We start from the raw sequence: 24,220 nt of genomic DNA, 5'->3' as shown, positions 1-24,220 counted from the left end.
TAACATAGTGTACACTTACACATAGTCCTCTTATGAAATTATCATCACTCAAGCTAGCGCTACAAGCTCTCTTATCCTTTCCTGTCCAGGACCTCTCTATGTCTGAAGAGGACCAGATGATGAGGGCCATTGCAATGTCTCTCGGGCAGGAGGTCAGTATGGAGCAGCGCTCAGACTCCCCTGAGGTGCGTTCATGCTGCATTCAAACAAAATATGTGTTGCTGGGGGAAAAATGACACAAATAACTTTGAGCTGAGTTATTGTGGTGTGTCCTCAGGAAGCAGCACGTCGGCGCGAGGAAGAAGATAGGAGAGCTAGGGAACGAGCAGAGGAGGAGGAGGCTCGCTGCCTGGAGCGCTTCATGGAGGCTGAACCCCTGGATCCCCAAGAGCTTCATGCCTTCACGGACTCCATGCTTCCTGGCTGCTTCCACCTTCTGGATGAGCTGCCTGACACGGTGTACCGGCTCTGTGACCTGCTGATGACTGCAATCAAAAGGAGTGGCCTCGAGTACAGAGATCTAATCCTTGGCCAGGTTGTCCACCAGGTTTGTGATTTCAGTCTTTATGGTTTCATATCTAGAAATTTTCATGGGTGCAAATAAGACTGGGTTTGGAATCTATATATTATACTTATGTAAACCAAAACTTTGGGTTACTCAATTTAAACTTGTTTTTTTGATAAGAGTGAGGTGGTTCACGATGGGATACCTTGGGTGTATCACTGCAGAAGTTCCAATGACAGTGAAAGACGAGCTGTTCCCAAGGCCACACCTGCTCCTGTAACACACTTTTCCCTCCAAATCATTCCTGATGGTTTCTTATCAAGGACGGAATCTTTGAAACAGCTGACTATCAAATAACCAAGGTTGCTTTGAGTAACCCACCCAAAGTTCTTTTTCTAACTTGGTTGGTTTCACTATAATGGTCATCTCCCGGATTGCAGCAGACAAGCTAAGCGCTTCAGTTCAATTTGCGTAGCTCACACACGCAGAAACAACTCTGTATCCAACACTGTGTGCGCCACAGAAGGCGCAGACACTTCAAGATGATTAAACTTGACAAACGTGTGAGGTGTAGCCCGGCAGGCTACCGCGCAAATATCACGCACAGAAACCCTTTGAAAAGGGCCCAAGAAGTGGCCACTCCCCTCATGGAATGGACCCTCAAACCTGAAGGTGACAACCCCTTGCAGGCATAGGCCAGTGAGATCCACAATCCAGTGGCTTGCCCCTATGGGGTGTGGCCCATGACACAAACAGCTGATCCCCTCTTCTGAATTCTTTTCTCGTAACATACACGTGCAATGCCCTTATGGGGCATAAAGCATTAAGCCTGTGCTTCTCTGTTGTTGCAAACGGATTTGGATGAAAAGCCCTCAACTCCACAGTGGAACACCTAAAAGATGAGTCCATCACCTTTAGACACAAAAGCAGGCTTGAGCCGCAGAAAGATCCCTCAGCCCTGAGGCAAACTGCAGACAAGCAGGGCTTGGAGAAGCCCTGAAGGTCACACGCTTTGCTGTAGTTAAGGCCAAGAGCAACATCGTCTTCATGGAGACAAATTTCATACCCACAGCCTCAAGTGGCTCGAATGGATGACCTGAAAGGTCATTCAGTAACCACGGACATATCCTGGGGGAATAAGAGGCGGATAAACTGGCTCTTCTCTTTTCCACCAAGTCCTGTACAAAACACAGCAGGTCCACCACAGAGCACTGATAAGAAATGATGCTCCTTGAACAGCTCCATTCCTCCAAGACATGTTACTTGCTGTTATTCAAGGATCGTGTGGAAGAAGCCCTTGCACTCTGAATAGTGTCAATGACCCCATCAGGTAGACCTGCAGCATTTAAAATGCACTTCTCACAGGCCAGGCCCAAAGAGCCACCCGGTCTGTGTGCGGGTGGTAAATCTCTCTTCTCGCCTGAGAAAGCAGGGAGAGGCCGGGGTCCCCTCCCCTCCAGCAGCTGCACAATCTCTGCGACCCAATGCTTGGATAGCCACTAGGGCGCCACCAAAATCAGTGACAGGCCCCGCTCCATCACTATAGCCAGAGTTGGCGCAAAATAAGGCTGTGGACCCACAAAGGTGCCCCCATGTCTGACAGAGAGAAGAGCAGTGGAAATTTTGGGTTTACCTGCGAGGCGAAGAGATCTGTAACTGCTCCGGGCGTACCTGATCCATATTATACACCCCCTGGGTTAACGCTTGTGGAACACTCATTCATTCATTTCCTACCGTTTATCCTCACAAGGATCGCTGTGCTGGAGCCTATCCAAGCTGTCTTCGGGGGATAGGTGGCGTACACCCTGGACTGGTGGCCAGCCAATCACAGGGCACATATAGACAAACCATTCCCACCCACATTCATACATATGGACAATTTGGAGTCGCCATTTAACCTAGCATGTTTTTGGAATCGGGGAGAAAGCTGGAGTACCCGGAGAAAACCCACGCATGCACGGGGAGAACATGCAAACTCCACACAGAGATGGCTGAGGGTGGAATTGAACTCGGGTCTGCTAGCTGTGAGGCCTGTGTGCTAACCACTCGTCTCGCCGTGCAGCTCCATAAGAGGACCTGCTGTGCCCCGCTGGTGATTGATATGCCGCCACAGTCGTGTTGTTGGTTTTCACCAGGACATGCCGGGCCCCGAGATACAGCAGAAAATGTTGTAGTGCCAAAGCCCAGAACTAGCTTTGGCCCATCAAGTTCGCTCCCCAACCTGACACGGAAGCATCCATCATCATGGTTACCCTTGACAACACTGCCCCCAGCATGACGTCCGATGCAATGCGGACGGTGTCCCTCCACCATCAGAGGGTTTTCACCGGCCACGCTGTAAAAAGTTTCCATGGTTTACATGAGGGCACTAACCAAAGTTCTTGGATGAAATGTCTGAATGTCTCCATGGGGTTTTTATGATATGAACTTTTTATGAATGACTTAAGCACCACAAATTTTTCAGAGCTATTAATAACCAGTATATAAGTATCAAACATTGAACATGAACAGAAATATTTAGAAGGCTTTATATATTCAGGTACATTTTCATAATTGATTTGTATTTTTAAAAAGCGTATGGAAAAAAATGGAAGTGGATGGTTTGCTTTAGAATATATGGCTTTTTAAAGCCAACTCTTTTTAATTTCAAAGTATGAGTGGGAACTACACAGCAACAGCGGTACCATATATCCAACTGCCAATGTATAATTAACAACAATGACGATTAACATCCACTGGCCAACGTGAAAAACTTCATATTCATACGACCTCCAACTTCATACTACCTCAATATTATTAAGTTACTGCTTATTCCTTGCTGGCATCTTCCACTGCAGACGCGGTAGCCTGTTTGCTACCCTCCATGCTTAAAATAAATATCCATATTTTTAAAAAATCAATATATCACCCAGCCCCAAGATAGCATGATAGCAGCCCCACTGTTAGCATGAATTAGCTTAGTGTAGTTCCCACAAGGGAAGAAAGGGATGACTTGGAGGGAAAGGTGGGCTGTGTTGTAGGAGATAAGGTCGCTATACCGGTAAATGTCCCTTTCTTATTGGAAGAATCTATAGCGGTATACCGCCCCACCCTAATTCAAAGGCTCAATCACACTGGGCACATGTTCGATCCTAAGTGTCGGCATGCTGTTGTAGGTGTGGGAAGCAGCAGACGTGCTGATCAAGGCAGCTGTGCCTCTGACCACCAGCGACACAAAGACAGTGTCTGAATGGACTAAGCAGATGGCCACACTGCCCCAGGCCTCCAAGCTGGCAACTCGAATCCTGCTGCTCACGCTGCTGTTTGAGGTAACTCCGTTCTTACAGCAGGCCAGTGGTTTGTGTACCCCGAGCAAAGCTAATTTTTGTTTTTTCTTCTCTGAAGGAACTGAAGCTGGTGTCTGCCAGAGTTGTAGAGAACAGTGGCATTCTGGATTTGCTGATCAAGCTGCTTGAGGTGGTGCAGCCCTGTCTGCAAGCAGCTAAAGAACAGAAAGACATTCAGACACCTAAGTGAGTTTGTGATTTAAAAAAAAAATGCAAATTATTCGCCATATTTTGACACTTAAAATACACTGTCTGCAGGTGGATTACACCAGTGTTGTTGATCATTGACTTCTATGAGAAAATGGCGGTGTCATCAAAGCGTAGAGCACAGATGAACAAGGTACATGTCAACCTGATAATTGGTTTTATTGTACCATTTGGGACTAATATTACCTTTTGTCAATTGTTTGCAGTATCTCCAACCTAACGGGAACAACTGGAGATGGTTTGATGACCGCTCTGGCCGTTGGTGCAGTTACAGCGCCTCCAACAATAGTACTATCGATTCTGCATGGAGAGCTGGAGAGAGCAGTGTCCGCTTCACGGCTGGACGCAGAAGATACACAGTTCAATTCAACACTATGGTGCAGGTATACACCAACACACACCTTTACAAGCCATTTTTATTTAGCATTGTATTGGTTCTAATTACAACTATTATTGGCACAGGTGAATGAAGAAACCGGTAACCGACGACCCGTGATGTTGACTGTTCAGAGAGTACCACGCTTACCAAAACCTGCTAAGACCGGAAGTGTTACAGACTTGGAGAGAGAAGAGGGGGACAGGTGTAAAGCAGAGGAAACTCAGGCTAATATAGACTCTAGGACAGCAGTGGAAATGAGTACTCCTAAGGATGCTTCCAGCCAAATAAAGGAGATAACCTCTGGACCCACATCTTCTCAGGAGTCCGACTCCTCACAAGGCTCAGATATCGTTGTAAATGGCCTGACGGAGGACATGACCACTGTTCTCATCCGCGCTTGTGTCAGCATGATCAGTGTCCCTGTGGATCCAGACACCCTCCACGCCACACTGCGCCTCTGTTTGCGACTGACACGAAATCACCAATATGCCATGATGTTCGCTGATCTGAAGAGCACTCGAATGATTCTTGGGCTGACACAGACCTCTGGATTCAATGGCTTCACACCTCTTGTTACTCTGCTCTTTCGACACATCATAGAAGATCCTGCTACTCTTCGGCACACCATGGAAAAGGTTGGAGTCATATGCTTTAAAACACAAAGAATGGGATTGTTGTAGTTTATTCCAAAACAATACTCTATTCATTTTACAAATGTAGCTAACTTGTGTGACTTTTCATAAATAGATTTTGTTTTATGTTGCTACAGGTTGTGAGGTCTGCAGTGACGAGTGGAGCAGGTAGCACCACATCAGGTGTGGTGTCGGGCAGCCTGGGGTCAAGGGAAATAAACTATATCCTGCGTGTCCTGGGCCCTGCTGCGTGCCGTAACCCTGAGTGCTTTGCTGAAACTGCCAGCAGTTGTGTCCGCATTGCACTGCCGGCACCCCGTGGAGCTGGCACCGGTGAATGTAGTTCATTGTAGTTTGGGATTTTGCAACCCTGCATTCATTTAATTTGTTTTGTTTGTTTCCATAGCCTCTGATGACGAATTTGAAAATCTTCGAATTAAGGGGCCCAATGCTGTGCAGCTGGTGAAAACAACTCCTCTGAAATTGTCTCCACTACCGTCTATCCCTGAGACTATCAAGGAGGTCATATATGACATGCTCAATGCCTTGGCTGCTTACCACGCGCCAGAAGAACGTAAGATAATTCTAGTTCCTATCCTAATCTTGGTTTATTGTAATTTTACCTTTGTAGTTGAACTTTTTCATTGTATTTCAAAGCCGAGCGCACAGAAGAACGTGCGGCAGCTGTACCCGGTGGTCAAGACCTGTGCCAGATGTTACAGGATGTCGGTGATGATGTTTACCAACAGTACCGTCTTACACGACAGGGCAGTGACTTTGACTCCCAGTCTGCGTTCCATATCAATGTGAGCTGTTTGGGGATGTCCTTTGTGAAAATATCCAAATAGCCATTAGAAACGACTTAAACTAATAATAATATTGGTTTCTTTTTCCTAGGCTCAGGTTTTTTCTGCTGATGGAGCTGTGGCTGAGACATCCCAGTCGGGCACACCACAAGGAGAAGGTGAGGAGTCTTTTAATAATCATACAGATCTTTGACTAGTCCCATTGTAGTTTCACTCTGCAATAAAAACCTCAAATGTGAATCTGGAACACATGAACTTTCCCAGCCTCAACACCTGAGGAGATGAGAGAGGAGAAAAAAGAGCAGGAGGGAGATAAGAGTAGCAGCTCAGAGGAGGCTAAAGCCGCAAAGGTAAAGGCGAGCAAACCTCTAATGCCTACCTCCACCATCCTGAGGCTGCTGGCTGAACTGGTGCGCTCCTATGTCGGAATTGCCACACTAATTGCCTCTTACTGCTACACCGCAGGACAGTCTGAGCTCATTAAGGAGGTGGGTGATGAGCTTTGTTGATTTTGATGCATGTTGTGTCTTGCCATTAAACCCCAACTTTCTTTTCTTAACCTGTTACGATGGTACCCTACCAGGATTGCAGCGTACTGGCCTTTGTGCTGGACCACTTGCTGCCTCACACCCAGAATGCAGAGGACAAAGACACCCCGGCCTTGGCCCGTCTTTTTCTTGCCAGCCTAGCAGCTGCAGGCACTGGCACCGATGCCCAGGTGGCTCTGGTTAATGAGGTGAAGGCTGCCCTCAGCCGGGCTTTAGGAATGACAGAAGGTGCTGAAAAACATGCCAGGTAAGCATGATTAGCGACAAGCAGACTTAGGTGACTACAGTCCTTGATTGGTGTTGCAAACCTCCAATACCCATTTTTGTTCCAGGCTTCAAGCAGTGATGTGCATCATAAGCACTATCATGGAGTCATGCCCCTCCACATCCAGTTTTTATAGCACAGCGGCAGCCAAGACGCAACACAATGGCATGAATAATATTATAAGGCTGTTCCTCAAGAAAGGACTGGTCAACGATTTAGCCCGTGTGCCGCACAGCTTGGATCTGTCCAGGTATGTCATGGCACTGCTGGGGAAAAAAAGTTATATAGTTTTATCTCAGTCAGAATTGCCTTTTGTAGAATTTTCACATGAAATGTAAAATTGTTGTTGAAAATGAATTGCATCATAATTTGTAATATGTAATGTATATAATAACACCTGTTCTATTTCTATTTTATTGATTAAGCCCCAACATGGCCAATACAGTGAATGCTGCCCTCAAGCCTCTAGAAACCCTGTCCCGCATTGTTAACCAGCCCAGCAGTTTGTTTGGTGGTAAAGGAGGCTCCAGCAAGAACAAGACTGAGCATGACTCGGTGGGCACCGCGAGGGATAGCAACAGCAACACTCAGGATCAAGGTATCTGCATGTAACCCAACAGTTGATGTGCTTGACTGAAGACTGACATTGAAACTTCCAAAGTGATGAGCCGCCATCATGTGTTCCTCTGTCCATCTATACAGTTGTTAGTGTTGAGTGAAAAATATTATCCCTGGATTTGGTGTTTATGCAGGTCAATATTATGACCATTTTGTGATCTTTGGCATCTATTCTAGGGGAATCTGGTGAGGCGGAGCCAGTGGAGGGCAGCCACAGAGTGCAGGGAGCAGATAGTGACTTGATGGATGGCGAAACGGAGGGTGATTCAGTGGTCATTGCTGGTCAACCGGAGGTTCTCAGTACACAAGCTATGCAGGTGATTTAGCATTGTTTTACCAGGGTATTTAGTATATGTGTGCTGTCTATATAATCAGTTACTGGACATACCTTTACACTTTGGCTGACACATTGAATTCAACATTTCATGTGCTGAAGGTTGAGAATGAGTTGGTGGATCTGATTGATGAGCTTCTTGAGAGAGACGGTGGTACAGTGAACAGCACAATTATAGGTATGCATGTTTGCATTCATTTTGTGAGAACAAAGCCTTAAGAAGGAAACAAATCCCTCTGACAACTCTTTTCAGTGGGACGAAGTGGTGAAGATGAATCACAAGAAGATGTGTTGATGGACGAGGCCCCCTCCAATATCAGCCAGGCATCCACTCTTCAGGCGAACAGAGAAGGTTAGTATATAGAGAAAGAGAAAACAACACTTATATAAAATATATTATAAAATAATGAGAAAGTTGTCTTAATATAAAATGCTAAATACCGTCTGTCATGGTTTAGGTTTTCAGCTGATGTTTCTTTATTGTCTATGACCAGACTCAATGAATATCCTGGAACCGGAAGATGAGGAGCACACGCAAGAAGAAGATTCTAGTGGCAGCAATGATGATGAAGACAGCCAAGATGAAGAGGAGGAAGAGGAAGAAGAGGAGGAGGAGGACCAGGTGTGGGTCAATAGCATTGTCTAGCATTGTCTACTGTTGTCTTAAAACTCATGGCTGGCATATGTCAAGGATGATGAGGAAGGGGACGAGGATGATGATGACGAAGGTTCTGAGATGGAGTTGGACGAGGATTTCCCTGACATCAACACCTCCCCTCACATCCGCTTCGAAAGGTTTGACAGGGATGATGACCTCATCATCGAGTTTGACAACATGTTTTCCAACAACGGTAAGCAGCCCAACCTGTTTTCTCCCATAAAACAATGTACTGGTCATGTCGTGCCCAAACTGCCATTGAAGCACTGAACATCTCAGCTGGATTAGTTAACTATAGGCCTGTCACCATAACATAGCATGTTTTCGGAATTGAGGAGGAACCCAGAGAAAACCCATACATGCCACAGAGATGGCTGAGGGTGCAATCGAACTCGGGTGACCTAGCTGTGTGGCCTGTGCGCTAAGAACCCTTCACCATGATTGTAGCTTGTAAACAATACAATTCAATATAATTTTAATGTATAATAAACATTGGGTATTATCCATATATAAGAGGAATGCGTAATATATAGGAAGAACACACTGTGCCATGTACAATTTGAATTCAGTGGAGTCGTGTATAAAAAGCTTAAACCTTAAGCCATATAATGAAATACACTTGTCTTGTAAACACATTTATTCACACAGTAATGGCGCTTTTACTTGGAAGGCCGGTAGTTTGGCCTCTGTGTGTTGATAACGTCTCTACAACCAGTTTGGTACAAGAAGAAACCTGCTTCTCGCCTTTTCCACTTTCACACAACCTGCACATTGTCATCGGGCATTGTAAAATGCTCTTCCATTCAAGCGGTGAAGCCCGAGTCGTACACACAACCACACAAGCATGCTAAACTGAGCTAACCCCGCTATGTTGGATTCATGCTCTTTTGCTCAGCCATCTTTCGCTGGTGTTTATTTCCATTTCGACCTGTTTATTCGGGAGGAGCCAATTTAAATTATTGCCCCAGCGCACCATTTTGCACTGTTTTGTTTATATTTATTTGCTGATGAAACAAGTCATTAAGAATTGACTCCAGCGGCAGCTTTTATTTTCCCCAGTTGGAAAAACTGGACAGGGTGATTGTTGGAGATGAACACATATGTCGGTTGTATTCATTTTTATTTATCGCGTGATGGATTGTGACTATGTTGTGACTTGAAACAACATTTGTTGCTTTGACTTAATTGAGGTTTTTGTTCCCTAATATCTAAACTATGTTTTCTGTTTCATCAGCTGACATCCCTCCTTCCCCCGGCAACATCCCCAGCTCCCACCCACTGATGGTGCGCCATGCTGACCACGGTTCCCTCACCTTAGGTGTAGCAGGCACAAGCAGTCGTCTGGCACAAGGCATGGGTCGCAGCCAGCGGACGCTCCGCCAGCTCACTGCCAACAGTGGGCACACCATCCATGTGCACTACCCTGGAAACCGCCAGCCTAATCCTCCACTCATTCTTCAAAGGCAAGCACATATTTCTGGGTTGTCAGAACAGTAACTTGGATTAGATTGGATTTGGATTGGTCCCCAAGGGGAAATTTGCCTTCACTGACTGTACATTACAAAGACAACAAAGTACATCACATACTGTACCACAACATTAACAACATATGATCAACCTGACAGTAACTATGGCAACAACAGACTGGACAGACAGATCAGCAGGGTCTGCTATTTCGGCCTGCTGTGGCTGCAGGGATCAGGGTTTTCCCCAACACAGGCCCTCCTGAGCTTAATTGTTCTGTATCTTCGGCCTGAAGCTGGTGGAGTGGGGTGTTGATGCAGTGGCTTGGTGATATAGTGTGCTATATTGTTGGCTATACAAAAGATGTGTGGTGAGACAGATGAATTTAAAACGCCGTTTGCCCCCATGTCTGTGTATTCAGCACAAAATTGTTATAAAAAATATTGTACATATGCAGTTGGCATTGCATGGGTGACTACAAATTCCTTAATCACAAGCGCAGGCGTTGGTTTGTTGAATTCTGCTGATCTGCTGAAATTTTATATCGTCCTGTCATGATACATGTGGAGTACAGAAAGATGGATTGAAGCCTTTGATTGGGCGAAACGGGAGACCTATTGTGCTTTTTTCCAATTGACTAAACATAGTTGGAGAATGTTGTATGGTCATGCTAAATGATGACAAGTTTCAGATAATGAGGTTTGCGCTTTTGCGAAGTAAGCCCTGAAAGAAGTGTGGGATGACTCGGAACGCTCAGTTTTAGAGGGCATGCTAACACTGGTGACTCAAGTAGTTGGAGTTTCTGATTCCCGACCAGCAGAAGAAAAATATGTGATGTTCTGATCAGGATTTTTTGCTGCCGAGACCGATCCTGATAGTCCATTAGTGAAATCGACTGATACCAATCACATGCATGCAGTGTAAATGTACTATATTGGGGGTCACCAACATATTTTTCTTGTGAAAACTACTTTTACAAAATGAAAATGAAAAAATAAAAATTGAGCTTTTTAAAATGCCACACTGGTGAGACATTTTGAGGCACGTTTTGCTTAGGATCACTCTCCTAACAGGAAGGGACAGGACAGGAAGTCCCACATGCGGCAGACATGCTTGTTCTGGATGCTACAGGGGGGACGGAGCTGATCAATGTTTTAAAGTGTGATTATCGGCCAATGTTGATACCATCCTTTTTCACTGATATCGTCCGATACCAATGGGTGGCCAATCAATTGCCGCACCCCAACTGTAAACAGGATTTCACACTGGACTGTATCGTGTACATGGGCCGGTATGCAGCTGGACTAGCCGACAAACTTGCTGAAGCCTGACCCCTTTCCCATATACAAGCTTCCCAAACCTGCAGTTGCTAACAACCAAATCCCACCACAAAAACAATGCTGTAGAAAATGCGTTAGCTACTGCCTTAGCTACATCCCCTTGTTGGTATATCCACATACAGTTGAAATGATGGTAACAGATGATGATGGTCTGCAGCTGTTAAAGTCCCTAGAATAAACAGCGGAGCACCGGATGCTAACATAGCATAACTAATGTAACATTAGCATCCTCAGCGACTAACTCGGCTGCATTGATAATGTTAACAATGGAGGCTACATTGAAGTGGTTGACCACAACAGTAGGGAATTCCCAGGGGAGGTGGAAGGGGAAGAGGGACAGGGGTGGAATTTCCAGCTTAGGTGTGCAGACTTTAAGGTGATGTTATTACATCAGCTGTTGTTGCTGAAAAGGCAGACCCCCACCACCATGCATTTTCCCCCAGTGCCTCATCCTATCGGACCTAATGGTGGTGAAATGATCAAAAGAGAGATGCAACAGATGTTTGTGAATGTCCTTTCTAATCAGCACCTTGCATGTGCCAGATCCATCACGTTAAGATTAAGATATGCCTTTATTCGTCCCTCAGTGGGGAAATTTGTAAGTGAAGTGAATTTGTAAATTCGTTGCGGAGTGATCAGACATTGAACATGATGTGATGGTGCGGTGGTTTGAAGGGAAGGGCGCCTTACTTGGCGGCATCAAATGCCTCTGTGTTTGCCCCTTTTCCATGGCTGAAGCTCAAACGGTAGGACCAGGGCAGACTTGATGTCACTCCACAAATAGGCCTGGTGTGATAGGAGTTCATCTTGACTGTACGTGAGTAGCTGATTGCCGGTGTAGGGATAGAGTGCCATGCTCTCGCAGATCAGCCGTGGAATTCAGGGAAAAACGGGGATCCCCTTGTAGCTTGTCGTCATGGCTGATCCCTCTGATTTAGCCCACATATAACAGTTCCACACACATTGACCCCAAAGAAACACAGTCTGACAGTCAGTACTGTCAAAAGAGTGAGTGCTGCATCAAGCATTGTGTTTTGTTATAAATCTTGACTTTGACATTTTCCACTGCTTAAAAACATTTAGGTTGCTGGGCCCCAGTGCTGCAGCAGACATTTTGCAACTGTCCAGCTCCCTGCCTCTGCAATCTCGTGGTCGAGCTCGCCTTTTGGTTGGAAATGAGGATGTTCACATTATTGCTCGTTCCGATGATGAATTACTCGATGACTTTTTCCATGAGCAGAGCAGCACAGGGGGTCAAGCAGGTGACAATACCCAGTCTTTTATTGTTATGACGAGATATTATAGTTTGGAGTTGTTTCAGATTTCTTACATGTTTTGGGCCCTGTTTCTCTAGGCACCCTCTCTAGCATCCCCACTGCCTTAACTAGATGGACAGATGAGTGTAAAGTGCTGGATGCCGAAAGTATGCACGACTGTGTAGCAGGTAAGGGCTGACACATAGCGGCCACACTCATTTCACCTGATTTATTCCATTGTGAGCAGCATATTTTGCTACACGTCTAGAGTGGCAAATAATTGAACCAACAGTTTAAGTTTGCATCTGGACTCTGGTAGGTAATAATAATATAATAATAATAATAAACAAAAGTTTATGCACGGTTGCATGCTGTGCTGTTTAGGGTTTTGTTTTCCTTGCATTATTCTTTGGCCTCAGCTATGTTCTGTACTCAACTCTTGGTGACGGAGGTCAAGGTTTATTGGCTCCACACCCGACCGCGACGAGTGAATTTCCGCCAAGTAGGATTGGATATTAATAAATAGTTATGGCACGGAAAACCTGAGCCCTGTAGACATGAATACACCCCTGTAATCACCTTTACACTCCCTTTATTCCTATTATTTTGGTTCACACCTCAACTGCAATGCACTTTACTTACTGCAGGGACATGAGACCACCATGGCAACCATTAGCAAACTAACAGGCGAACTCCAATTTATTTACTGCATACTAAACTTAAAGGAAAACTGCGCTTTTTGGGAATTTTGCCCATCATCCACAATCCTTAAGTGAAAAATGAACACATATTTTTCCTTTTGTCTGTTCTAACGAGAGAAAATGAGTTAGAATGAGCCAGCTCACATTGCTCATCATCAGAGTTAACCATTAGGAGTATAAAGCCCTCTACAAAACCGTTTGGTATACATGCTAGGATCATGCATTCATGCATGATCATGCATCATGCAACAGGTACATTGATAACATGTAATACTTGCACTGTAAGTGTTTTTATTCATACAGTAAGTATTACTGTAAAAAAAATACACTATTTTCATTATTTAAAACATTACCGGATACTTAGTCAACTTAATTTGATTTTCATGCTGCCATGAATTTGTGGCTGACCCCTTCTATTGGCTACATGATATTTAAAAAAAAAAAAGGAACCATAAAATCACCTCAACCCTTTAGGCGCCAAGAAAATATTGTGTTTTTGATACTGTATTACTATTTCACATGGTTGTGGCTTGAAAATGGTTAGAGAAAAATCATCAGTATGATGGAAGTAAATTCACTCATCTACGTTAATTTGCATATTATGAAATTGTCAGACCTGTGATAATGTTAATACCAAAGCCATCCACGATCCCCAACAGGCTCATCAAAATGTCTGATGGACTTGTGATACTCTTCCTAATCTCATGCGCAAACACAGCCATCGTCATTTACCGTGGGATCTTAAACGCCACTTTCGACACTATAGAAGAAAATGACATAGCGGACAAACGCGCTGCCGACAGCATCTTTGTGCTTCCGTGTACACGACGTGACATGTATTCACTTCCTGTATTTCAAGTGTGGTGTTTATTTTTTTATTTGAGCCATCGTGATGTGGTAATGTAACAGTTAGAGTTGGAAAGTGGCCTTTTTCCACAATCATCAGGGCTCTACATTAAAAACCAAAATGACTTGCCCATGGGGAATCCTTAAGGTGAGAACTACTTGCCCGAACTTGCCCCATGTAAAATGAAAAGACTGCCATAATGATATCATCTAATTTTTTGTGGCATCACATGAGAATCTCAAATAAATAAAATAATATAATAAATAATACCTTACACATCGTAGTCGTAGTAAGCAGTGATATTTATAAGTTGTGCACCACAATGAAACATTTGACACATTTGTGTACTAGTAAAGTGTTTTTAATCCAGAAAAAAAGCTCAATGGTCAAACAATAATTTGTGAAGCAAAGGTGAGAAAAATCCACAGAGAAATTGAACCGCTAGATTTTGTAGCTTGTGCAAAATCAGCACTTGGTATTGGATCTAATGGGTGGTGTTTCATTGTGACCACTTCAAATTGTCACAGCAATGTGATTCACTCACCTGTGCCATCCTTTGATTTGCTGCCTAATAAAATACTTGTTTAGGAGGCACTGCTTCATCACTTTTTGCTGTTTCCTTCAGAATTAGACGATGTTGGCAGCGACGCCATGATGGATGTTTTCGTAGTCAAACGATCGCTGATTGGTTGATCGCGAACAACGGGTGTGGGTAAAACGCGGACTGTGGATTACGGACCGCGGTCTAAATAAACGATTCTGATTGGTCCATTTCAAGATTTGCAAGGATTGCTTTGCAAATTACCACCGGAATTACGCAGTCCGTGTTTTACCAACACCCAACAAGAACCGCTTTAAAAAAAACCTCTTGGCAGTATGGCATGCTAAAGTGCACTTGCCCGACGGGAATATCACTGATTAGATTTACTTGCCCGAATTTTGTTTTAACTTGCCCCGGGCCATCGGTACATCGTTATTGTCGAGCCCTGATCATCATAATCATATATAATAGTCAGTATAATCAAGAAGTAGGAATAGACATAACAGAACAAGTTCAAGACTTCATCCTTGTATTTAGCAAACATCAATGGCTTGTATTGTTTCTTGAATTGGCTCATCCCTGTGCACGCAATCCATTCCATAATGTGACACTCATATTCATGAACCAAAATGCTGTGGGTTTGGACCTTCAATCAAAGACTATATCACACGATAAAGGTTCTGTAAATCATTTGTGAGAACTCGTGTCTCCTTTTGACTGGCCAAATAAAAGTAAAATGGTGCCATTTGTTCCTGTCAGTTGTGAAGGTGCCAATTCTTCAGCAACTAGAGGGTCTGCGAGATGAAGAGCTAGAGGAGCGTAGAGAGAAGCGGAGGCGGCAGCTTGCTGAAGAGGAGGAGTCTAAACAGAACGAGCGGCGGGCATCTGGAGCAGAACAGGTCAGGGATCAGAGCCTGCAGGTTTGCAAATTACATAGTAGTGTAAGTAAGTTGTAACCTGGTGGATGTTTTGTGGTCTTCTGACACACAAGTCCAACCATTTAAAACTGCTGTGTTACTTTCTCGTCTGTAGGGTTCTGGATTGGGGACGATTAATGGTGCAGAAAGCAGTGCAGGTATTTCCATTTTGAAATGGTTTTGGTATTATTCATTCATCCCAAATGGGCATACCTTGAAGTCACAGGGCCGCAGGAGTCAACAGTGCCTGCTCTGGGATGAGGTAGTAGTTTGTATAGTTTTAGGATCACACCAGATCTGGGAGATAACTATACAGCCTACTGTCTTTCTTATGGCAGCGCCTCAACCACTTGGCAACAAAAGGGAAACTCAAATGTCGTACCATTGTAGTACCATTGTTCCGAAGCAGGCTGTGCTGTGGTGAGGTAGTAAATTGTGTTGTTGTTGGGGAACAGGATTCTATGCCCCGTTCGGGAGATAACTATACAACTTACTGCCTTCCTCAGTAGAATCCTTTGACGACAGTGTTGTTGAACCGTCTGAACGGTTGTTGAAACCGTTGAACTGTCTACATGCTAGATTTGTCTCTCATTTTAAGTAGTACGCCTGAAAGTGTGATGCCAAACCATGACAAGCACTGCTCAAGCAACCATTATGGCTGCTGTCTTGGGATGTGTTTTCCTTAACATTGTTACTAGAGGTATTTTACAAGATATGTAACATGAACACATTTTTATGCTGTCGACGTTATTTTGTTTCTATCATTGAGCTGTGGTCAAAAGTCTTATTGTGCATGTTTTGTCAGCACTCATGGTAACTTTCAACTCGGCCTGCACGATATATCTAAAAAATATCTCCATCGCGATATTTGCACGTGCTATAGCTATAATGAAAATACGCGCGATAAATTGAACCTAATTAATGCAAGTAACACATTTCTTCCATGCCCACTTTGGGGGTGCCACTTTATACGGGAGCAACTCTGCTATTGGCCAAAGTGAGCCATTCTTTCGGTCTCGGCGGGGGACCTGAAGGTTTAACCAAAAGACTGATGGAGACCAAAGCAAGTCATGCCGTGAAACGGCGGTTCCGTCGAGGGGAAACACAACCCATCTCCATAGCCACCTACAACACAACAAGGGCCTTTATGATATGCGTTTGCGATCTTGCATTCATGAAAGTTTTGCTTCTGTCACTCCTTATGAGAAAACTTCGAAGCGACACAACATTTTAACTGCAGTCATTACCCGATGTATAGCGAAATGCACACACTCCGTTCATGCTGTGTGTAAAGAGGGCTTTTTGGAAATTGTAAAGGAGTTAATCGAAGATATTGGGCACCAAGTCGATAGTGCCGAGTTGTCAAATACTTGTGTGAAGTGGATTTATATGCTAGCACCACCAACATGTAGTCCAGTCCAACCACGGAGCTCTGTATGAACTTTACTGGGTAAATGTCAACGTATGACACGCTGTGGCGACAACAAAAGTCACAAGCTACATAGTCACAAAACTATCATTTTTTGCCAGTATAATGCTATAGCTATCAGTGTAAGAACGTTTGGTTATGATCAAGAAAACGTTGCTAGATATCTCTTAAATTAAACTCTTCTAAGCTATTTTTCATCATCATCACATCTGTCCAAACAAATGCACCTTTAGTTGTACCAGGCATTAAAATCGATCAATAAACTGAAGAAACGAGGCTGGCCTAATCATTTTTTCCGTCACTGTACAATCTGGCGAATGGGAAGTTTAAAAATGTTTATAATATAGAAACGAAACGACATGGGCAAAGCTACTGCTTCCATTGCACTGATTTTGTTTTTCCAGGTACAAAAGCTGAATGTAGATGTTCAGGTTTTGTCAAAGCTTTTGCATCCAAGTGTTTTCAGTTGCATGAAAAATACACATGAACATTTTAATGTTATAATGCAAATAAATGCAGCAATTTAAATGCTTGAGGAATTTTTATTTTGTCTGCAAAATAATGGAATAAGCAACTTTAGGGCAGACTTGACTAAAGGTCAACATAAATGTAAATATTTGTTCTTTACTGCATTTGAAAGTAATTGAGTTGTGAGCTTAATTTTTTGTTTTGTGTTTTTTAGATATTCTTTTTTTAAATATGGTCCATAAGAGATTATGGGGGAAGAAAAAATATCGCAATATCGAAAAAATTTGACAGGTGTATCGCACTTTTTTCTCACTAACTAGTCACACTGCATGTCAATTCCGATTTTTTTTCTTTTTTTTGCTCATTTGTGACCTGTATCTGATGATTCTAATGTGATGTGTACAGTTGCAATTACATTTTTCCAAATGCAACACATTTGCATGTAGATATAAATCTGATATGTATTAAATCGACTGCAGTCTGAACGGTCAGTTCGCATATATCTGACCTATATATGTCATTGAACAGCATGGTCAGCGGCTCACGCCAATGTGCCACCACGCCTGTCACCCACACACTCCTCCGAACAGATGCGAAGAAAATATTGACTCACTTTGCACCAATTTAACTAAGTTAAGGCCAGCAAACATGTATGTTTGTGAATGCACACCACTTCCTCAACGTTTTGCATGCACATAGAAAATAATTAGCATCCCAATTTTCTTCCTCGGGTTTGGAAATTTGTGCAGGCCACATGCGTGATGTAACGCCCCCTTTAGTGGTGACTACACACTATTGTTTGTGACAGTTATGTCACAAAATATTAGCAAGATCTGATCTCTGAAAAGGTAATGTGTTGTTTAAAAACCTCATCATCACCATTTACAGTGTGGTTGTCTGTTTTAGAGGGTGTACAAGCTCAAGGAGGTGCAGTATCCTGTTTGGACCCACCCAGGGTGTCAGAGGGCTTTCTCACTGCTCCCCCTTCTGGAGAGGTCACCCCAACTATCCCGGCTCCACATGAACAAGCTCTAGTTTCGTTGGAAACCGCAATAAACCAGCAGGTCCACCAACCAATGGCTGACCTGCTGTTGGCAGAGTCACATGCCAGCTCATTGGCAGCTCTGGCAGGAACGCACCTTCCACCCTTGTCTGCAGCTGACAGGCCTAACATTGAAGCAGAAGCATCTCAGATGGAGATGTCCCCAGCTCCCATAATCGGTGAGAGAGGCAGTGGAGAAAGTGGTGGTGGTGGAGTTGGAGCATTGGATGAAGGCAGGGAAGGTAGACTCACACTTTTTATATAGACTGTCCATGAGCGAGGACGCATTTTAAAGGGGACCTATTGTGCTTTTCCCACTTTTCTGACCTATAAATGTAGTTGGAATGTCGTATTCCCATGCTAAACCATGCCAAAGTTTCAGATAACGAGGTGTGTGCATTTGGAAGTGAGCCCTGAAAGAAGTTTGGGATGGCTCTGAACACTCTGTTTCAGGGGCGATTTTGTGATGTCACAGATTAGCAGGCTCCCTTATATGGGCGTGTGCTGTAGGCCAGATACGCTCTCTGCCCTCCTCCAAGCTCTGCTCCTCATTTACGGAGTTAGCAATGTCTCCTAGATAGTGTTTCTAGACGGCATTTCATACTGGACTGTTTAGTGAACGTGGGCCAGTATGCAGCTGCAATAGCCGACAAACTGGCTTTGGCCTGACTCCTCTCCAACGTTACTTGGTCGTGTGGAGGAGTCAGAAGTGGTTGTCTGTGTAGCATTATAGAGTGTGCATACAGGGAGTGGGGTGCAAATTACAAGCTCACTAAGTTTGGAGTTGCTCACAGCCATTTCCAACCACAATCAGTGGGTTTACAAAGGAGGGCTATAGATATATAGATATATAGATATTTTTAAAACATCAATATTTACTTTAAGCACAATATCATAAAGAACTACACCATTGATATAGACTGGATTTGTGCTGTATACCCCTCATTCCCAGAGGGAGCAGGGGCGGAGCAGAAGCCTGCAGGCTAGCAAACAGGCTACCACATCTGCAGTGGAAGAAGTCGGCAAGAATAAAACAGTAACTCGGTAATATAGAGGGAGTTCAAATCCAGAGCATTAAAAATTATTTTCACCACCTTAAAACTTGGCACCAACTCCATGAGGGATGAAGTAAAGGAAAGGAAAGGAAAAGCAACCTTACCACATTGCTAATATATGGTCCCCGATCCAACACTGGACAAAACTGCTGTAAAAACCTGCTGAAAACCATGGACTCAACATGTCCACATGTTTTCAAGCCACAATTTAGAACGACAAGCTCTACCCCAAATGTAGAAGGAAGTTAGACAGACAGCTGCTCAGCCTGATGCAGTCGACACGTTGGCATTCATTGGACAAAATACGGACATGCTTGTGTCTTCTAGATATGTTGACCAAAAAATGCAACCGTTTGAAATTATTTAAAATATTTTTGATTTGCTGACTCAAAATGTCCTCTTAATCCAGGCTCTTCCTTATATTTTGTTCTTTTATGAGCTGAGGATTTGAGCATAGCTAAAGGTTTGTTATCAAAGAGTATTTGACTTTTTCTATATTTAAAAAAGAGAATGGCCCACCTTATTTTAGCAGCTATTTTTGGATGGATTTATTTTAATGTGCATGAAGCTTTAAAAAATAAAATAAAAATCCTCCTGTTAAGTATTTATTTTATGAAAACAACTTCACATGCATATCCTCACTTGGTGGCTAAAATATGGGGATATATATATATATATATATATATCGTATATTGATATTCAACCTAAATGTATCGGGATATGAGTTTTTGGTCCATATTGCCCAGCCCTAGGGCTACCCGGGTTTGTAAAACACTGGTAGTCCCGCACAGATGCTGTAGAAAATGCTAAAATGCTAAAGCTACTTACCATTGAGAGATGTTTTAAAGAAACCTCTTTTTTAAGAAACTTTGGACCGGCCAGAGTCTACTTCCAGATCGAATTTTGGATCCAACACATATGGACATATGGCTGATATAATATATATATATACAGTATAGATAAGACGATAAATAGCTGTTTATTATCAACTATCAAGTTGGGGTTGTCGGCTATCTGCACAACACCGGAAGTCCTCCTGAGCATTTGGGAGTGTGACCATCCATGTTAGAGTGGGCATGCATGGAGGGGAGGCGTGGGTGGTATAAATTAAAACAGACTGTTTTCGCAAGAAGCACAAAATCCAAAGAATCATTCTGGAAGATCTTAAAAGCTCTTTCCATGCTGGTTATGGTGTGTAGCTGGTCTATCGGAGTCTGCAACACGATACAAAGGGACGAAAAATTAGCATAATAGGTCCCCTTTAAAGGGAAACTGCACTTTTTTGGAATTTTGCCATCATTCCCAATCCTTATGTGAAACATGAACACATACTACTTTCCTTTTTCTGTGCATAACACGAGAAAGGGTTAATCTGGGCTAGCTTACAATGCTGTCATTGGGACACACCTATTTTGACTATGAACACCTCTTAAAAAAACCCTAACAGCGTTTGGTGGTTTAATTTCCATGCTGCGATCATGCATTACCACGTACATTGATGATAACATAGTTGCAGTATCTTGCCCTATTTGGATGATTAAAAACACTACACAAACTTATTTTCTCGGCGCATTGATGCACATACTTGGCTACCTCGGTCAACAGCAGCGACACTTGCATTGTCTGCTCTCCTTGGGATGGCTGTGTCTTCCAGCACATGACGTGTGCTCCGGTCCTCAGGTTAAAAAAATGCTGACAGCATCTTGTTGAGCCTTTTGTAACGAAATTGAGAGCTAGGTATCCACTCTTCCGTCTGTGAATGACACTGAGACTAGCTGTCGGCGAGGCCGAGGGAAGGAAGTTTGGGTAGTGTTGGCGAGATATTGCAACTATTACATGTTATCAGTGTACGTGTTAATGCATGATCACAGTATGTTTTTTTTTTTTTTAGTGCTTCATAGTTGAACTATCCCAATGACAGCATTGTAAGCTAGGTCATATTAACTTATTTCTCATGTCATAATGCACAGAAAAGGGAAAGAAATGTGTTCATGTTTCACATAAGGATTGGGAATGATGGACAAAATTCAAAAAAAAAGTGCAGTTCCCCTTTAAGTCTTAACTGTACAGTTAAAGATGAGTTCCACAGTGAGTTGAATACTGATCTTAGCTTTTGAATCCTTTCCCCAGTCTCCTTAAGCCCGGATATTGCAGAGGCCTCAGAGCCTGCGGCCGTGGGTGTGTCACAACTGGAAGGCTCACCAATGGACACCAGCAGCCCTGCCTCTGCCACACAAGAAGAAGCTGCCTCCAACCCCGTCCAATCTACCAACGCGTCTCAAGATCTGTCTGGCAGTGGGGAAAGTGGGCTGACTGACAGGCAGACAGATGGCGAGACGGGGTGAGTTCCCTAAAGCATTCCCTTTTTTGTTATAAATGTGATGTCAATAAGATGGAATGTTTTCACGTCACATTGATTCATTCTTGAGATAATTTTATTTATTTATTTATTTTTAGCTCCACCTCAGCCTCATCTGCTGGTGATGTAATTACCAGGAGTGGCAGTGCTGACAGTCAATCACAGGCTATCCAAGAAGAACCACTCCCATCCACAAGCAATGAGGAAGAGGACCCTCTTGCAGGTACAGTTGGTTGAATGTTTTGACACACCCCACCAAACCGCCCGCAAATGTTTCAAAACCATTGTGCTGTTTTTGTCATTTCAGGAATCAGTCTTCCCGAGGGTGTGGATCCATCTTTCTTGGCAGCTCTTCCCGAGGACATCCGTAGAGAAGTTCTTCAAAATCAGTTGGGAATACGACCACCGTCCCGCTCAGCTGCTGCCCCAAGCCTGCCAGCTTCTACAGCCCCTGTGCTAGGAGGACCGGGGGTTACAGAGGTCAGCCCCGAGTTTCTGGCTGCCTTGCCACCTGCCATCCAGGAGGAGGTGAGAAATAATGTATTGTCTGATAATAATATATATTTAAAGTCAAAGGAGAACTTGAGATAAGCAATGATTTTCCATGCTTGACATCGCGCATTTTAGGTCCTTGCCCAGCAACGAGCCGAGCAGCAGCGCAGGGAGGTTTCCCAACAGCCCCCACAGGGAGACACCCCTCTGGACCCAGTTACCTTCATCCAAACACTGCCCTCGGAACTCAGACGAAGTGTCCTAGAAGACATGGAGGACAGTGTGTTGGCTGTCATGCCTCCAGACATTGCAGCGGAGGCAGCAGCACTGCGAAGAGAGCAGGAGGCACGCCAAAGGCAACTGATGCACGAGAGGCTGTTTGGTCATAGCTCAACATCAGCTCTATCAGCCATTCTGCGCTCGCCAGCCTTCACCAGTCGCTTAGGGAGCAACCGTGGCGTACAGTACACCCGGCTGGCTGTACAGAGAGGCGGCACATTTCAGATGGGCGGTGGATCTAACCATAGGTAATCCCAACATCTGTGATTATAGGGGTGTCACAAGATTAAAACTTGACAAGATGTGTCAATTCCTTAAATAACGTCTTTTGGGCACTAAGCCTGGGACAAGAATAAATAATTAATTAATCACAAAAAAACCTGAAATGAACGTGATCATTTTGCCGGCCTTCTTGCATTGCCATGTGCAAGCGTGTCTGTTATCCTCTTATCCCGCCTCCCAACAGACAGGAAGAGGGTTCACTCTGATCTTTCAGCACCTTGGCACATTCCATAGAATAACGGCATGAACGGAGTGAGCCCTTTTGTCAGTCATACAATCTGTCTCGGTTGGATGCAGGGCCAGTAGCATACTGTAACATAGTATAAATGTTACTAGATTGTCATATTTTTTTCATTGTACTTTAATGAAAAGTAATGTTAAAGTCTCTTCTCGCCTCCTCATAGACCCAATCTTGTGTATCATCTCCTGAGACCCGTATCTACTAGTGACTTCATATGGAAGCACAAAGGTGTTTGAGCTCTTGATATATTAACATCCATATCTTGCTCATTCCTCAGACCATCCAGTTCCAGTGTGGATTCTCTGTTGCGTCTCCGTGGTCGATTGCTACTGGACCACGAGGCTTTGTCCTGCCTGCTGGTGTTGCTGTTTGTGGATGAACCGAAGCTTAACACCAGCCGTCTACACCGTGTCCTTAGGAATCTTTGCTATCACTCTCAGACACGTGGATGGGTCATTCGCAGCCTTTTATCCATCCTCCAACGCAGCAGTGAGAGTGAGGTGTGCGTGGAGACGTCACGTCTCGAAGACTCTCGTGGAAAAAGAAGCTCTCAGGGGGGGAAAGGGTCATCCTCGTCTTCTTCCCTGGAGCTTCTAAACAGAGTGGAGTCCCGCAGTTCTAGCCAACTTTCTTGGCTGTCTGTGTCTATGGATGCGGCTCTAGGCTGCCGGACTAACATCTTCCAGATCCAACGCGTATCTGGTAGGAAGCATGCTGACCGGCACTCAGCTGGAGGTTCAGCAGCATCTGCAGCCCTGGGAGGAGTGTCAGGAACTACTGCAGGGGTCACATGTGCTGGAGGTGGAGGCTCCACTGTACACATCCACCCACAAGCTGCCCCAGTGGTCTGTCGGCACGTGTTAGACACGCTCATCCAACTTGCTAAGGCAAGTGTTCACACATCCTGAACTAAATTGACTATTTAAACGTGAATAAGACCATAAGACCTGATCAAGTCTTAAGACCAGTTGAAATATCACTAGAACATGCATTTTGCACATTCGGACCTTAATTAGGTTTTAAGTAGAGCTACAATATCGAAAAGGAAGAAGGGGGAGTGTGACAAAAACATTTGGAACTTGGAATAAAAAATTATGATAAATGATCAAAAGTTTAAGACCATAGGCTATAAAAGCCAAGTACGCTAAAAATGATCTTTCTGTCGGTCATGCCCTCCTGGTGCCCAAAGTTAGCAGCTTTCTCTTCGTGAACGTGGTCGGATTGTCGAG

At 44.0% G+C, this 24,220-nt stretch overlaps 1 protein-coding gene across 16 annotated transcripts in view; it reads left to right on the top strand.

The window, feature by feature from the left end:
* The window catches only part of huwe1 (HECT, UBA and WWE domain containing E3 ubiquitin protein ligase 1), a 57,040-nt gene that overhangs the window by 24,187 nt on the left and 8,633 nt on the right, over positions 1-24,220 (top strand). For 8 of the 16 annotated variants that reach the window (XM_058085118.1, XM_058085120.1, XM_058085119.1 and 5 more), the window contains exons 34-64: positions 90-185; positions 278-547; positions 3,661-3,813; positions 3,890-4,017; positions 4,090-4,171; positions 4,245-4,421; positions 4,501-5,052; positions 5,187-5,382; positions 5,456-5,623; positions 5,707-5,855; positions 5,947-6,013; positions 6,120-6,343; positions 6,439-6,650; positions 6,736-6,918; positions 7,094-7,266; positions 7,464-7,603; positions 7,723-7,798; positions 7,874-7,972; positions 8,115-8,242; positions 8,312-8,471; positions 9,513-9,741; positions 12,166-12,344; positions 12,437-12,526; positions 15,187-15,368; positions 15,460-15,502; positions 18,148-18,525; positions 21,469-21,679; positions 21,796-21,920; positions 22,005-22,225; positions 22,325-22,716; positions 23,269-23,878. In XM_058085118.1, coding sequence (XP_057941101.1) covers positions 90-185; positions 278-547; positions 3,661-3,813; positions 3,890-4,017; positions 4,090-4,171; positions 4,245-4,421; positions 4,501-5,052; positions 5,187-5,382; positions 5,456-5,623; positions 5,707-5,855; positions 5,947-6,013; positions 6,120-6,343; positions 6,439-6,650; positions 6,736-6,918; positions 7,094-7,266; positions 7,464-7,603; positions 7,723-7,798; positions 7,874-7,972; positions 8,115-8,242; positions 8,312-8,471; positions 9,513-9,741; positions 12,166-12,344; positions 12,437-12,526; positions 15,187-15,368; positions 15,460-15,502; positions 18,148-18,525; positions 21,469-21,679; positions 21,796-21,920; positions 22,005-22,225; positions 22,325-22,716; positions 23,269-23,878 — 6,093 coding nt within the window. The remainder of the gene's footprint in view (positions 1-89; positions 186-277; positions 548-3,660; positions 3,814-3,889; positions 4,018-4,089; positions 4,172-4,244; positions 4,422-4,500; positions 5,053-5,186; positions 5,383-5,455; positions 5,624-5,706; positions 5,856-5,946; positions 6,014-6,119; positions 6,344-6,438; positions 6,651-6,735; positions 6,919-7,093; positions 7,267-7,463; positions 7,604-7,722; positions 7,799-7,873; positions 7,973-8,114; positions 8,243-8,311; positions 8,472-9,512; positions 9,742-12,165; positions 12,345-12,436; positions 12,527-15,186; positions 15,369-15,459; positions 15,503-18,147; positions 18,526-21,468; positions 21,680-21,795; positions 21,921-22,004; positions 22,226-22,324; positions 22,717-23,268; positions 23,879-24,220) is intronic. The other 8 variants (XM_058085124.1, XM_058085129.1, XM_058085122.1 and 5 more) reach the window with 7 other exon arrangements.

This window comes from Doryrhamphus excisus, chromosome 10, assembly GCF_030265055.1.
Source record: "Doryrhamphus excisus isolate RoL2022-K1 chromosome 10, RoL_Dexc_1.0, whole genome shotgun sequence".
Taxonomy (NCBI): domain Eukaryota; kingdom Metazoa; phylum Chordata; class Actinopteri; order Syngnathiformes; family Syngnathidae; genus Doryrhamphus; species Doryrhamphus excisus.
Note: the sequence above shows the minus strand (reverse complement) of the source record. Positions and strands in the feature narration are given on the sequence as shown.